Source organism: Corvus brachyrhynchos, unplaced genomic scaffold (assembly GCF_000691975.1).
Source record: "Corvus brachyrhynchos isolate BGI_N302 unplaced genomic scaffold, ASM69197v1 scaffold162, whole genome shotgun sequence".
NCBI classification, from domain to species: domain Eukaryota; kingdom Metazoa; phylum Chordata; class Aves; order Passeriformes; family Corvidae; genus Corvus; species Corvus brachyrhynchos.
In genome coordinates, this window is record NW_008236696.1 from 4,627,974 (window position 1) to 4,644,612 (window position 16,639).

At 41.9% G+C, this 16,639-nt stretch overlaps 1 protein-coding gene across 10 annotated transcripts in view; it reads right to left on the bottom strand.

Annotated features, from left to right (window-relative positions):
- Positions 1-16,639, bottom strand: part of MCF2L2 (MCF.2 cell line derived transforming sequence-like 2) — a 160,634-nt gene that overhangs the window by 117,830 nt on the left and 26,165 nt on the right. For 9 of the 10 annotated variants that reach the window (XM_017726946.1, XM_017726945.1, XM_017726952.1 and 6 more), the window contains one exon: positions 4,159-4,242. In XM_017726946.1, the coding sequence (XP_017582435.1) occupies positions 4,159-4,242 (84 nt within the window). Of the gene's footprint in view, positions 1-4,158; positions 4,243-4,429; positions 4,653-16,639 lie in introns of those variants that run through there. The other variant, XM_017726949.1, reaches the window with a different exon arrangement.

Here is a 16,639-nt window from a genome sequence, read left to right on the forward strand (position 1 = left end):
CTCCCTGAGTCATCACAGCCCAGCCCTGACTATAGTTCATCTCCCGGGTCAGGCAGCCAAAAATTCTAATGATATCTTGGCTGAAGTTTCACTGCTTTGGTGAGGTCTTGCTTTTTCCATGCTCTGTTGTTTTGGTTTTCCATGTTGATTAAGGGTTGTGAGTGATGAATTTCTCATTAAATCATGCTTCCTGGGTCTCAATTTTTATAAAAGATCCAAACTGTCCTTTTGGCAAGGTCTGCCCAGGTTTTCCAAAAGGCTCAGTTTAAACAGGAAGCAGATGGCCAAATACCCTCCAGGCTTTGCAAATTAAATAAACTGGCTTCTGAGTCAGTTACCATTTTCAGATATACTCTCCCATCCACTGAAGTCTGTTAACAGGAGCAGAGCACAAAGAAAATGATTCTCTCTGCTAATATACTTCGTGACAGTTTGTCTAATAAAGTCGTGATTTAGTAACATGATCCATTATTGCAGCAAATGGCAGATTGGGCTCCTTGACAGGGTAATTACAGATAAGAACAGGTTGTGAAGCTGCAGATAAAAAAGGAGGTGGGGGGGAGAAGTAGTAGCAGTTCCAAGAGCAGATTGGTACAGCAGTTTTTTAGTCTGTCAGTAGGACAGAAGCAGTATTTTACTATTGGTTCTTTATTCTTGAGTAAAAACTGGTGTGTTAGAATGACCAGGTTTTCAGTACTACTCAACTTTGTGATCTAGTTCCCTTAATGGCTACAGGAAATACACAAACCTAGCTGAGCCCTCCTGTGTTGTCACAGCTGTAGTCCCATAACTGGGAGTTTGGTTTTCAGGGAAAGGAAAGAGGCAGTAGTGGTATCAAAACTAGAATTTAACCACAAGAACCACTACTCCTACCAGATCTCACAAGCTAAGCAAGGCTAAATCAGCACATGGGAAAAGAGATGACCAAAGTAAAATTATGTGATTAAGGACATTGCCACATTACACTGCAGCCTCTTCCATGACCTCAGTGGACCAGGGAAGGCTTTGGAGAATTTCCCTGTTCTTGGCATGGAGTAAGGTCTTGGTTAATCTGATAGCTGGAGGACCAGGACAAACAGGAGGCTGTTAGTAGCTAATACATTCATTATAACTAGGCCCTGACACAATCAAACACCAAACTCATTAGACTTGTTATGTAATTCCTACCATCTGCTTGGAGACTGCAACATAGTCAGATCCTCTTAAGAAGTTTGCACACAGCAGTAGTGGAGAGAAGTGTTTCTAATGAGTCATGTCCAGAGAAAACAAAGAGCCTTTGATTCAATCATTTTCCTCCCTTTCTGCTTTACTGCAAGGGAACATTGTGGGTTCACTACATTGCCTCAGCTGTTACTAAAAAGGTGGTATTAACCAAAAAAATACTCATTTGTGACAAAGTTTGCAACAGTCATTATCACTGGACAAATGGATTTGGGGTCCACAGGACTGAACAGGAGAGCTTGACAGAGCCAGAGGCTGTGGAGTAACACAAAGCAGCCTCAGTGCTACATCCTCTGAGCTCTGCACAGGCATGGAAGAGGTGACTGGCTGCACTCTGGGGGCTGCAGCCTCCAGACTGAAAGAAATAACCCCATCTAGTATAAATCAGTGTATACCACTGTTATGAAGTTGTTCAGAGAAACATAATTTATGCCCATAATACTCTACAAGAAAGTTGCCTTTTACTGCCCACAGTGGTGAGACCAAAGAACAGAAGGGTTTTTTTCCACACAGTGGCTACTGAGCTGCAACGTTTTAATATGGAAAACCAGGAAATAGGCTAAGTATCAAATTTTCAGCCACCACATAGGCAAGCACTGAAGCACCAAAATACTTGTGGTTGCTCGTATCAAATGAAAAGCAGCAAAGCAGCATGCTTTGAGGAAAAGCTACAGAGCCATCTGGAAAAAAATAATCAAAATCAAAATCAAAATCAAAAAAAAATGAGGTCATTTATGTGTGAATTACTTTAATAAGTGAAATGAGGCAGAAGAATGCCCAGTTTTGTTTTCATTGCATGAAAAAACCAATCTTTTGCTAAAGAAAGAAAAAGAAAGTTACATTATTTAAAGAAATGCATTTTTGAAAAGTATAGTAACTGCTGGCTTGCACCTAAAGTTCATTTTGCTAGAGGCAGGGAAGGGAGGGGAAGGATTTTATCTATGACTCATCAGTGGTCACCAACAGAATAAGGCACTGAGATAGAGGGCTTCTAAGCAGGTGATTTTATGCTCCTGATCTTCACATGCTGCCATGGGGATCTTGGAGTGGAGGCACCCAGGTTTCCAAATTTAGCTGTAAATTTCAGACTGAAATCAACTTAGAAACTTGAACTATACTGCCCTGTTTTATATTAGGATACTATTTCTGGACTGTAGTGAGGAGATTTTAGATAAGCCTGAAAATTCTTAAAATGGGATTTTTTGTGTAGATGGGGACATGAAAGACACCTTCTCACTCTCCTTCGATATTTGTTATCAGTACTTCTGTGTTGGTGAACCAGTTACTTGCTGAATCCTAACAAACAAGCTCCTCAGCCTTGCCTTCTATGAAGAGTTATTTTTCAAGTCTTTAAGCAGCTCACATTTAAATAGCCTTATTTAAACACCTTTCTCATCACTTCCAAGAATAAAATAATTAGATAAATGTGAAGAGTTGAATTTGCTAAAATAGCAGGTGAGAATACAGGCACTGCTGAAATTATGAGTCCATAAAGAAATAAGAATATTCTTTTTTTATGTCTACCCTTGACATTTTTATTCCATGTTTAATATTCTAGCTGGAACTGGAAATGGGTTTTTCTTCCTGTTTAGTAAACCACTTTCGATAAGTTGCTCATTACATGCTGTATTCAGCTTTTGTTATTGGTCCCAAATGTTGCAAGGTAATGGGGTTCTAAAATAGCAACCCTCCACATTTTACTGGGTAGGCAATTGCATGGGATGCGCTCAATTCTCAACAATTCCTACTTACCCTGCACTGAGCACAACAGAGGGATGAAAAAGGTTTGAGCAATTTAATGCAGTTACAGACACTGTCCTGCCCAGAGGGGTGTGTTCATTAGGAATTCTGGGAAGGTAGGACCCTGAGATGCTTTGCTGCAGATGAGAAGGCAGTTGGTTCTACCTCTGCTCAGTCAATACCCTCTGCCTAATGCAAACCCTTTAGCTACTGAGCTTAGGAAACTGCCACAAGATGCTACCTGGAAGCCTCCAAAATCAAGTTTTAATACTCAGAGCCTCATAAAGAATTCTGTGTAAATTAGATTTGGATTTCTTTTGGCATCTTGGGATGTATCTAAAAATGCAAAGATGCAGCAAGGATTGGGCCTGCTGAGCTGACCATTTTCACAGCTGGGTTGGTGCACTCTGTGCTCTATACCCAGTGTAACTCTTCACCAAGAGGGACAGGCTTTTCAAGAGGACCTTCTTATAATCTCAGCATTTTTTGCAAATTTGTGATACTTCACCGCTTCAATGGGGAAGATGATAAGCAAATTCTGAATTCTCTTCTTTGCAGAACAGGCCGAAATAGAGACAAAAGGAGCTGCCAGAGGCCATGCAGTCAACAGCAGAGACTGTTTTAGGATCCAGACAAGATTTATCATTGGCGGTACCCAAAATAATTTATTTAATAATTTGCCAAATATTTCAGTATCAGCTCTTTCTTTGGGGAAGGAACTGCATCACTTTGTGTGACTGAAAACTTTAGGCAAACAAAGGAATATGTAATAATCATATCTTTTAAAGATTAGAGCCTTACACTTTAGCAATGAATCATTTCTAAAACAAAGGCAAATGAGGAAGAAGGGGGAGGTCATGAATAGATGCCTGATAGACCACAATCTTTTCCCACAAACAAGATGCTTGACATTGTGCAAAGATATGTACTGAAAGTTTTGTTTAATTTCTTCCCCTCTAAATATGTTCCTCCCAGCCCATTGTGGAGAACATGGAAAAATAACTTGCCTTAAGAAAAACAAGTACAGCAACTTGGCATTTATCTGTTCCATACACCATGATTGCAGCAGCACTCTTCATGAGCAATATGAAAATACTACTGCAACTGCTGTACCGAGCTGAAAGGTGACAGTCAGCATGACACATTCCAATATGTTTCCAAGAGAATCCTGGAGTGTGATTACCAGCAACATCTTACCTGACAAGATGGCAAATTGCCTGTGGAGCTGTTCTATTATATCCACTGCTACCAGCGGCCGTATCTCCTGCTGCATGATTTCATCTGTGCAAGGGAAAACAGAAATCTTCAATGACTTCATAAAGCCTCAATGACAATTTTTTTCTCCTTTAACAACCCAGCAACCTTTACCAACCCAGCAAAACAAAGATGACACTCAAAGAAAAAGAGCCTGGCTGAACTATTGCTTGAGATATTATGTGACTATCATGGTGAAGATTATGATACTTACAGAGTCTCCTCTTCAGCCTGCTAACTTCATCTATGGCCTTGTGATTTCAGAGAGAGCTTTCCATAAACCAGCTCCAGTAGATTTGCCAGAGCTTGCCACAGGTTTGCTCAAGCTGACAGCCTGCTCCTTACTGCTTCAGGTTCCATATTAAGTCCCTGCATTTGGCCTCCCACTACAGCAGCTTTTCAGTCTTTGAAACAGTGAAGTCTATTCCATATACATGGCCCTGTTCCACCCTGAACTCCCTGATCTCTGCTGGAGGACTTTGTGTAACCAGCCAATCCAGAACAGTTTCCTTTCCCAAGGCTTTTTCCGCTACAAGCAAATACATAGTAAATGGAGGAAATAAGGGGCTGTGAGACTTTCTTCTCATGAAAACAAAGCCTGTTATTTTGAAGTAAACACTGAAAAATTTTAAAGTAACCTGGCAAGTAGCTGGGCAAAAATGACCTCAACTTCTGTGTGTGATCTATGAAGTGAAAATCAATTATAATCTCACATGGAGCTAATTTGATCTCTTTTTGTTACAGGTGCACCCAGTTATTTTCCCCACTCTTCACACAAGTCTAAAGCAGCAACACTTACTGAGAAATATCTGCCAACCCACCTGGCAGGATCAAGGTTTATATTATAATAACACCTATTGTAACAACTCCTTTAGCCACTGTACAGAACAACAACCAGTCCTGATTTCGTACAGCACACTTTTAAGTGCCCAGACAGGTGGAAGGAAGGAAGCCGGGTCCGGATAGACCACAGACCTGAGTCAAGGCAGGCAGTTGCCCCATTTAAGCACCAAGATCTTTAGGGATGTGAATACAACACAGGCACTGAAATACTTTGATGCACCTGGTTTTAAACCCACAGTCCAGAAACAGAGAGGGAGGTCAGAAAGAGATTAGCTTATTTCTTCTGCATCCTAGTCTACTGCCCAAAATACCATCTCTGTCTTGCTTTCAGACATCTATTCCGATCCTTTCCAGAACTAGGGATTCTAGGTTTTAAATGACACAATATCATTTGGAAAGTCTTCTGTTCATTTTCAAACACTTCACTAATGCCTTGAGATGAAGCAGCTGAAGAGTTTTGGTCACAGCAGGTGACACAATGTGAAAAGAAGTTGCACAGATTTTGGCTGATACACAAAAAAGGCAACAATTCCAAAGAATTGGGGTGGGGGGATTCAAGGAGGATGATTCTGCAAATCCTTCTTTCTGAACTTAATAGGAGAAATGCAAACTCAAATTAGTGTTTTTGATGTGGGACCTTCTTTTCCATCCTGTTTATGAGGCTCACTATCAGCTCTCTGATTCTTGACATTGTAGGTGGCCAAAAGCAACCAGGAATCACTAAGGAGCTTGGTGTCACGGATTGTTATACATTCCCAAAGCAAACAAAAGAATAGTAACCCATTAAGTTTTCCTCTTTTACTCTGCAATTTCTTTCATGCATATCCAGAATGCGACCTGGGGGGGAAACAGCAGAGCAAATAAAGGAAAGCAAACTAAAATCCTTTTGAATATAAAAGGTTGTTTTTCAGAAAGCAGAGAATACTATAAGCCTGGTTTCTCTCTAACTGCTGAAGAACAGATAGCCCTGTTTGGAGTCAGATAAACGCTACACCCAAGGAACCAGCAGCAAAAAGGTCCTGTAATCTATGAACACAGTTCTCAACAGGTGTCCCCAGATTATTGGTCCAAAGATTCAACCATCCTTCAGAAAGTACACTGGAAGTATTTCTGAATCACCATAATAGTTACAGATTTGCCCTTTTCAACACACGTGTGGGCAGCAAGATGAAGGCAGGAGAAAATAAAACTGGTGTTTAGAGGTGACTGTAGCTGATTGTAACAAAAAACAACCAACATAGAGGGACGGGAAAGGAAAATCAAATTAATGATTTAAACAAAGCTTGGATTCTCAGAACCAAGAAACCTCAGGGCATCCATTGAAGGAAACACTGTTGATTTCAGCATCCAGAAGGTGTAAAGTTATTGTGACTTCTGTGCAGTCCCACAGGTGGTCAGGTACAATCAAGTTTGACCAGGACTGAAATTATGCCAACTAGCTGCAAAAATAGAACAGAGGTTTCTGCAATGGATGACAGATTCACAAGAAGGTTTGACAGAAATGGAAAGTTAACTAGAAAAGGTGCCACCATCTCTCACCTCTCAGAGACTTGCCCAGCCCTCCAGAGTAACAAACCTGCCAGTACTTTAGTTTGTGCTTGATGTCTGCTGATGTGAAGACATCGTTAATATCAACCAGTCTTGAGCAAAACAGAAATTCCACCACCCACCCAACTCTTATTTAGCTTTATTAGCTTGCCCTAAAAATAACTTGGTTTCTGGTTTCTAAATATTCTTTTTATTTCAAAATATTTTTGTCATGTAAGGATAAGATGAAGCAAAAGAAACAAGAACTGCAGAGTGCCTGTTAGTTCTCATCAAATCCCCTGCCTGGGCAAGATGAACCACATGGGATTTGTTGTAAAACCCATACTCAGGGGGAGACGCTCAGATGATGAGAAAGGTGGTACAAAACACAGTCGGTGTCTAGGAATCACACATTCCATAAGTCAGTACAGTTCACACACTGACATGCTGGGAAAAGAAATTGCAGCAGAAGAAACTAGCAGGAGACAGAAAATCTGAGAAAACAAGGGAAGGTGCCTCACGAGCCCAAATGGCAAATCAGATCACGTGGCTATGAAAAGTCAGCAGCTGTAGCCAACAGCACTAAAGGTCCCATTTGCCCATTTGTATCTTCCTCTAGGACAGTGCTTAAAAGTAGTTACTCTCCAACATGGAAGAATTTGTAACACCATCACAGCACAGAACTTGCAGTAGAAGTCCTGGGAAACATCATTACCTGGGGCTGCTGGAGGAAGTTTTTAATCTTTGACTAGAAGAAAAGCTTGAAAAAAATCTTATAAGCAAACCAAAAGACACAGGTCTGGGTTTGGTTCAAAGCTACAACATTTGCCTAGCATCAGTGAGCATTAATCATTTCTATCTTCCCCTAGCTTTATCCCAGGAAGTTCCAAAGCCTCTCTGGTCCGTACTCCAAGCCAGAAGGCAGCAGGAAGTGTTCACCCTCCTGGGCAGAAGCAAGGTACCATTTTTCTCTGGGACTGATATTCCAGCTGAGAAACCCCTTCTTTAGGGTGACATGAGCTGGTATTGAGTGGACAGCTGCAGGTTCATAGTCTACTTAAAAAAAGTTTATTGATGATAGGCACATTTTAACACTTCATGGGGTCAAGGGGAAGGTTTTAGGAAGCTGAAAAGCTGCAGGAACTTAACAACTATTTTGTTTCATTGCATCCCTTGCTAATATCTACAGAAGAGACTGGACAAGCCCTGGTTGACAAGAGCAGTCTTGTTCTCTGATAAAATCCGTATAGGCATGCAACTCAAGATCATATCAAAATATACACCAGCCAAGTGTCTGGAACACATTTATTTTGGGAAAGTTGACTCAGACATTTCCCACCTTCTGTGTGATTGCGCTTGTGGTTTTCACTTTTACTTTTTCTTTTTTTTTTTTTTTTTTAATTAGAAGATACAGTTATTCATAGCCTCTAAAATTTAAAAAAGAAAAAAGCTTAATTGTTCAGTGTTACATGAAACAATGCCAATCCCCTACACAGGTCACCAAAGATGAACATTTGCACACACCATACAGTTCTTCATTACTTGAATTAATTGAATTGCCAGGACAATTTAAATAAGGATGTGATAAAAGAAGAAAAAACAAAAGAAGCAAGTCAGTTCATCTACTCTTGGTTCTCCTCTTAAAATGCTATAAATTCGATTCCTTGCAGAGGCCCGTTTCACTGCAGAAGAATTAGGCCTTACAGTTTTGCTTCCCAAGGTTTTCTACCAAGGGGGAGAAAAAGAAAGGCAATTACTATAGCCATCTGTCTGGCACAGCTTCTCCTCCTTCCCAGCTCTCTAGGGAGGCTCGCTGCAACTGTGCTATCTAATCTTCAAGGGGAAAGCCTTTCAGTTATGCTTCATAGTTCCTCATTCAAAAATGAAACATGCTTGGGCTTCCACACTTACTTATTCTGTGTCTCACCCAGCTGTATCTGCTCCCACAGGAGGTCTGGAGGAGCCACACCAACAGACAATGATTAAAAGCAACAAAGAATATCTTTCCTCTTTTCTCTGAGCATACACAAACCAGTTTACATGCTAATGGCATCTAATTGTTTCCAACAGTGCTGGAAAAGCGACCTGCTGGAGTGAGCGACTGGACTGCACCGGGCAGATTGACACAGCATTGCCTGTTGCTCCACCAAGGACAACCAAAGGCCACCAGCCACAACAGGACATTGGGGCTTCTTTGTTTTTTTAGTGACTGAATGCTACAACTGCCCGGCCTTCTGCTGACTGCAGGAGAGGATGGCTTCAATCTGCCATCTGAAGTCACTACCCTTGGAATAACGCGTTACAAATTTCCAGGGCAAAGTTCATCTCCTCTTAATGACAGCCTAACATGTAATTCACAGGGAAGGAAGACAGCTGGGAGTGAAAGAAAATCTTTTCTAGAATAGTAGAGTACATCAGCCTACTCCTACTTTGTGCAAGCTCTGTCAAAAATTATGCTCAGAGCTTTCATAGCTGTGGGTTTAGAGGAAAATCAGATTGCTGATGTGATGGAAAAGGGTCATACAGGGTTAAGCCTGAGGCCAGATATTTCATTTTAAGAACATGAAAGGATACCTCACATTATGTGTTCTTATGCTTCTTAAAAAGTACCAAAAGCCAACACACAAATCCAGTTTGAAAGCTGCAGAATTCCCATAGCTCAGAACTTCTCCCAGGTCCTGAGTCTGCTTTGCTTGCCATGGACAGCAGCTAAGTCTAGCAGAGCTAAGTTAGATTTCAAGAATTAAACACACTAAGGAAACAAATTTGCACATTTCACTGATCAGGTTTAAGCAGGCTAAAAGACTTGAAAATATTTTGTCCTACCAGAATTCCCAGTTCAAGCCCTCAAGCAAAATATTTCACTTCGTGAAGGTGAAAACTTCAAGGTTAATACATCAGAGAAAGAAGCTCTTGGTTTGGATTCCTTTTTTAAATTTCTATTTATTTTTCTTTCTCACCATTTGTGCCCCTTGTCTACTTTCTGAAAAGGTTTGTTTATTCTCTCGGCCGAGGCAGACAAACAGCGAGGTCAGTTCCTGATACAAGCTGCTGTGCCACAGATTGCTCTAAAGAGGAGCTAAATATTCAGCTATAAACAGACAGGAAATCCCATCCTTTCTCTTATTCTTCTGCACATTCCTGCCACCTCTCTTTTTGCTAACCCATGTTGAGTCAGCTGAAAACTAAGCCAGGAATAAAGTTACTGTAAATAAGGTGAAGCAATCATTTCCTTAGAGATTGCTTCTCATCTGGGTTAGTTCTCTGCAAAGCTGCTTGAAGGTTGCAAGTGCTGGTAATGCATGGAAGGGGTGGGGGTTGGCAAAGCCAGGACTACCCCGTCCAGGAGAGAATCAGACTTAGATCAGCTTAGAGCAAAAGCCAAAATGAAGCATAGAAGACTGGTGTCATCTTTTCTCTCAGATCAATTTTTCACCAAGCACAACTGTAAAACCTACAAACAGTATTTGTTTAAATGCAATTTCTCTTCTCATTAAAGCAAAGTTTCATAGCAAAGTTTGGTAGCCAACTTCCAAAGACTGAAGATTCTTCTAAAATATTTAAATAACTCTTGTTCATGTTTGGAAGTATCCCTTTAAGTTGTTGGATTTTTAGTTGTAACAGCAACCCAATTTTGTGTACACTAAGGTAGTAGAAATCTGGGCAAGCAAGTTAGGAGCAAGACTCTGTCTTGAGTGATGCACTGCCCACGTGTTCCAATCCCTTGAGAAGGAGACAGATTGAGGTCATGGTGTGGAAGGAATTGCCTTGCAAGCTTTTCCAAACATCTCCATGAAAGGTTAGAGATGCACCTTTCTCTGAAGAGCTCAAAAACCTGTGAGTCTCAGTGTCTACCTGGACAGAAGCTGAACAAGTGCCTGATGTGATTTTCCATCATGCAGCAGATCTGCTCTGAAGTTTTCTCCTGTCATTACACTGAGTGGTGATTGGTATTCCTAAGGCATTCTGTGCAGCTTAATGATGGAGGTGCAGCTTTACATGAGCCTGGCTCTGCAGGTGCAGTAAACATTTCTGCTGGTTTTAAGTATTTTAGGGAAGACTGCTCAAATTTCTTTGGATCACTGCACTGTTCAATTAATCTCATTGACTAAATTTGATGCTCATTTTAACATAAAATTACAAGAGTGAAGAGGTCACAGACTGAAAAGACCTGTTTAGAGGCTGTGTTTTCCTGTGCTCCAGGAGTGGTTACAGACTTTAGTAAGTTGTTTTTACAGGCAGGCACAGTACACATTAGGAGTCTATTGTGGTTGACTGGGAAAGGAGAGAAAAGAGAGCTGTTCATATCAAAAACCTGAAATCTTGCCCGCCCAGCTGGAAACCTCCTCACTTTCAGTTTCTTGAGGAGGTCTGTTGGGCCACTGCAGTAAGCAGAAAAGACCACACTAAAGATGCAAAGCCATTAACACCCACCCAGTCTTGAAGCTTACTGAGTGAAAGACACAAGAGATGCTCAAAGCAATCATTGGAAACAACCTCCAAAGGAGACATTTGAATGCTGTCCAAGCAAGAAAGTAAGGACTACAGACAGGCCAAGCATCAAGGCACAGGGACACTGCGGAGAATTTTAATTCCCAGATATTTGCAGGTCCAACGTTGCCACTACATAAGAGGGAAATTTCCAGCTTAGCCTCAGGATCACAGCAGCCATTAACAAAGTGCAAGGACTTCCTGAGGATTTGCTTGCAGTGACTTTCAAGTCAGAAGGTGTCCAGTGTGTTCCGTCTTTGCATTGGAAATGCAAGTGAACCACAGTTAATTTACATCCAAACCTGAACTTCCCCCAGGCTTTAGATCCAGCCTTCCAGGTGGTTGCTAAATAGGCAGACCCCTCAAGCATGCACACAAGGCAAAGTTAAGTCTATTGGCAGCTGCACTGAAACAAGAGGAAATGCTTGGAGTCCTGTTTTGTTAAACATTTAAACATGTATTCCTCTGATAGCAGATGGCCACAAAGTTCAGATACAGACGTGAAATCTGGGCCTGGGAAGCCCCAAGACTCAGAAGTAGTGAAGTTGACAGTTCTCAATCAGGCCTATCTACAGTCTAAAAATTAATTATTCACTTGTGTGTGAAACTGGCAAGCAGGCTGTTACCAGTCCAGGCAGGATGTGTCCCTGCTACTACTACATGCAGTGCTGCTGCTGCTGCTGCCATGCACCCTCTAGGCTTTATGTCAGCTTTCTAAGCCCATGTCAAAATATTTTGGAATATACTTCCTTGGATGAAAAAAACAGATTTTGCTGCTTTTTCCATTTAACCACTTCTTCAAAACAGTCTTGGAGTGTTCTTGTTTGATGGAGATTTTTTTGTTTTTAAAGAAGTTGTCTTAAAATTGATTGGCAAAAAAAAATCTTTCTTCTACACAGGTAAACTCATTTTGATTTACTATTGGTACATACTGCAAAAATACATTGGTGTGTACAAATTTATACTTACAGTCACACTTCAAGGATTTCCATGACTGCCTACTCTCAAAACATACCGTACATTTATGCACACATCTAGGAATTCTCCATTAATATTCCCCGTAAAAGCAAAATTTTACAAACTAATATAAAATTCTCAAAGCACTCTCCACTGTTCAGTTAGGTGACTTCATATCCCAGCCTATAATCAAGATACTTCTTACAATATTGCTGTAAAATCGTAAGAGATAGATAAGAAATTATTAACAAATCTTTACTCTACATTATTAATTATCCATAATCAGAAAAGATCTAAAGAAACACACCATACCACATCATTTGCTCAGCAAGATATTGCTTGATTTCACAGACCACCCCCTGGTGAGGGGATGCTACATCCTACTATCCACAAAACTGAAACTTCCCTAATAAAAGGCATTAAAGGCAAAAGTCTAATCTCAGCATTCAAGAAGTAAATCCAGATTTATAGCAGCACCACCTCTTGCCTAGTGCCTCAATAGTAAAAACTTCTTGATAGTTTCTGATTTTTGCCAGAGAAAAGTTAATTCATCTTCTTCCCAAAATCTGTCCTTCACAACAATGCTGGATTGCTAGAACACAAATTCCTGCTCAGAGAATAGAACAAAAGAACATTTCCATAATGTCATGTTAAAAACCATCCTGAATAAATAACAAAACCTATATGTGGCAAACTGCAAAGCTAAAATACGCTTACTACAATGCCTGGACACTGAGCTAATCAAGAGATACGGCAGACTGTGCAGCAGACTTCATTCCTTTCTCCCAGAGCTTGCCAGCAGACAGTTTCATAGCTGAAACTGCATCTTAGAAGAATTATAGCCACTGACTCTGCCCTGAGCTATTCCATCCAGCAAAATCATTTCAGAGCCTATTCACATAATTTCTGAGCTCAGGACCTGAAGGAATGGTTGCTTGCTCACTGCTGAACAGAAGCCAGTTCGCTCAAAAATATTTCCCTGGTTACTGTCACTGGGGACAAACAGTGAGCCACAGCAGCCACCACTGCTGCCAGCCGCACTCTCTGGGACAAATACTGCTCACAGCCGACCTCTCTGCCCAAGAGAGCTCCCAGCCACCCTCCTGCAGCCTTCTCCAAGCTGTCACCAGTAGTTCAGCTCAGATGCCCGTCAGAAAAAGCAACAGAAAGACACTGCAAAGAGCGATGGCTCCCCTTCAGCCCCTTCAGACACTCACAAGCACGTGCCCTCCCTGGTGAGGCAGCCTGGCTTCTCAGCAGTCCCGCTGTGGCAGTGAGTTCACCGAGGCAGAGGGGAGGGATGGAGAGAGGCAGCACTCCTTGGAAGCAATCCTGGATCCAACCAACAGTGCACCAAAGAGCTGACGCTCTCCTGGAGGAGTCTGCACAAATTGCTCAGTAACAGCTTCAAGGCAAACCACAGCAGAGACCTCTGACTCGCACCATGCCCAGGCTTTAACCCTGCCCAAGGTACAGCTGCCTCTTCCCACCGGGACAGCTCTCCACTCAGGCCCTTGGATACTTTGGAGGCATTCACAGCTTGGCACAAACAACAAAGGTACAGCCCAACAAGCAACAAAACATATTCACTTGCTCAGACTAAGGCATGGAAAGGGCTTTCATTAAAATAACTTTAAATAGTAGGGTATTCGGGGCCAAGGGAAACCAGCAGTGCTGCTGTGAATAGCTGTCTCGGAGTACTGTCCTGAAGGCACACCCACACACCAGAACATAGTGCTGTTATTTAAAGACAAAGGAGAAGACTGCACGAGACCTATGAATTTGGTAGGAAACATGACCTAAGGTTTTGAACAGGGGAGTAATCACTTTACATATTTAGGTCAATGAATACTTCAGGACACAAGTTTTCAGTGCATGAAGGGAGTACACATGTGGCTTGATAAAGGTAACATCACACTATAGCAGTCTGAAGCAATTCTGAGAAGCAATACTTTAACACTAGGTTAACTCATAAAATTTACTGTCCCTGTACTGCCACAACCCCCAGCAGCTATGTAGCTTTAGATGCAAGTCACTCTTTACCCAGGGTACAGTAGCTGTGTGCTAGGATGTGTGATGCAGCGGTAATATCTTGTTTGTTCTGTATGTCCTGCCATCAGTCAGGCTCCAAAAAGACAAGCGTCATTCATTTTATAGATAGGGAAACTGGCACAGCAAGAGGAATCCACATCAACCTCAGTTTTGCCCAGCTGTAAATTGAGAAGCAGACCACAGTTGTTTGTACAGACAGGCTACTGGACAGTGGATCTGCCTTAAGGAAAATACACCCAGTGTTTCCATCCTTGTCCCATCAGCCAACCAACACAAACTGTGACAATGCTTACAGTATAGCATAAAAAACTGACAGGATTTTCTATGTAGTTACAAAGAAATGCCAAATCTAAGCAGAGCATCACCATGCTTGGTCTAAGATACATACGAGAGCTTATGACACCTGCAGCATTACAGACACACATTACTTTGTGGATAAAGGTAGATTAGAAGAGTGGCAAGATGCATGGATTTTGCACTGCACTTCCTTTCTCAGCCTCCGCTACACTGCCTGCCAAACAAGTGAATTCACCGGCTGTAGCGAGTGTGTCATGTTACTCTCTGCTGCCTGTACCAGTATAAATGTCCACGTGTAACCAATGCACAAATTCTGTCTCCCATTCCAGACACATCTTGCTCTCCTGGGAGCTTCCCCTCCAGCTCTGCCTGCGCAGAGCGAACAGCCCACAGCCCCGTTACCCACCGAGCCCACCTCGGCTGCGGGGGAGCCGAGACAGCAGCAGAGGTTGTGCACAGCTGGCTCCCCAGCCAGGTCTGGGGTAGCGCACTGCCCTCTCCCGGCCCCATCCGTCACCTTCCGGCCGGGATTGGCCTTCCTAGGAGCACAGTGGGACAAGTTCCAAAGCGTTCTGGGCAAGCGTCACGTTTGTGCCAGTGGCTGATAAATGTGCCAGATGATTACAGCCTAAAAAGCACTTTAACCCTGTGTGTAGAGATGCTGCAGAAGTAGCAGATCCAGCTGTGGAGTCAGAAGATTATATGCTAATCTGCAAGTGAATGTAAATTACTAACCTTATGTGGATTCCTGATATAAGGAGAGGAATGAACTCGCCATAGAAGTGGCACCAAGAAATTCCTCTCAGGCCACTACATTCTCCTGAGGCAGCACTTTGAGTTTCATAAGCTAAATTTACACGTCAGACATTTTTTCATTTGGGTAATTAGTACAGGTCATTTCAGTATGCATCTGCAAAACGTCTTTGCCAAGCTACAAAGGCTTAGTTGTGCTTCTCTCAGCAGAACAGTATTTTGTACTATCCAAATACTGTCCCACCAGCATACAACCTATAGAATAGGGTAACAGTGATATTTCAGCTTTTGTTACTGGGAAGCAACTGCACTGCATATTTAAGTTTACTTTAAAAAAAGATAACATTCAGGACATGATCCTCTTTGGCCATAATATACCCCAGTTTCATTGAAACAACTTGCACCATGTCAGCATCTGTCTCCACATGTTCATGTGTTCATACCTGTGGGTGTGGGCCTCCAAAAGCATAACAAGGAATGGCTCATACCCACGTGTGTCTAACTCAGAGATCATCTTCACAGATTCTTTCACTGCAGGCCCAGAGAGGACCACGAGGTTCATTGTGTTTGACTTGTTGAACACACAAGATGTTCATGGAAATTGGATTAAACCAGCATTTTAGAAAGCTCTTTAATCTTACGTTAAAGACTTCAGGCAACTGCAAATCCACTGTTTCTGCTAGAGCTGGCCTAACACAAAGCAACAGGCTTGTGTTTCACAGCTCCCATTTTAACTCACAGCCCATTGATTTTTATTGTGGTTTTGACTTGAAAATTTAAGTTGCTCCCAATTTCATCCACTCTCTGACAGATGTCACTTCTTGAGTCTAGTGGTAAAGTCAAGGGAAAATGGAACAGAGTATTCCCTTCCCTTACCTCTTCCCATCTCACCTCAGCTTTTCCCAATGCTAGCAAATTATGACCTCACTAATTAACAGGATCCCAATGTAAAAATCAGGTCTTTCCTCCTGTAGACCTCCTCAGAGGGGCCCCCAGAAGCACACTGTCTCAAGGTAGCTGCGGAGAGAAACAACGGACTCTACACAATTCAATGTGAATCAAGCAGAAGCCATTTTATTGATGAACTACTGTCCCTAATATACAGTTTTTGCTTTCCCTATATGCAATTATGCATATTTATTATTGGTTAAGGCCTATTTTCACACACTACTTTATGCTTTATGATTGGCTCTTGTATGTGTGTCACATTGTCTGTTGTGTATGTCACAACTGTCCTTCAGTTTGCATTTTCTTATCCTTTTCTTCCTTTTTCTCAGGATTATGCTACACTGCTTGTTCCTCATTCACATTCTCCCCTGTGCTGCTTGTTCCTTTCTCACAGCCTCCCCATGGACTCTTCCCTTGTGTACCTGCTCAAGTCCTTCTGTCTTAAGTGCTCTGGTTTTCCTATTTTATGGCTGGTTCACGATATGTCCATTTTCTAGTAAAAACATGGTTTCCACAGGTAGTGACTCAGGAGTTCAGACAAGTAGCCTAAACTGAG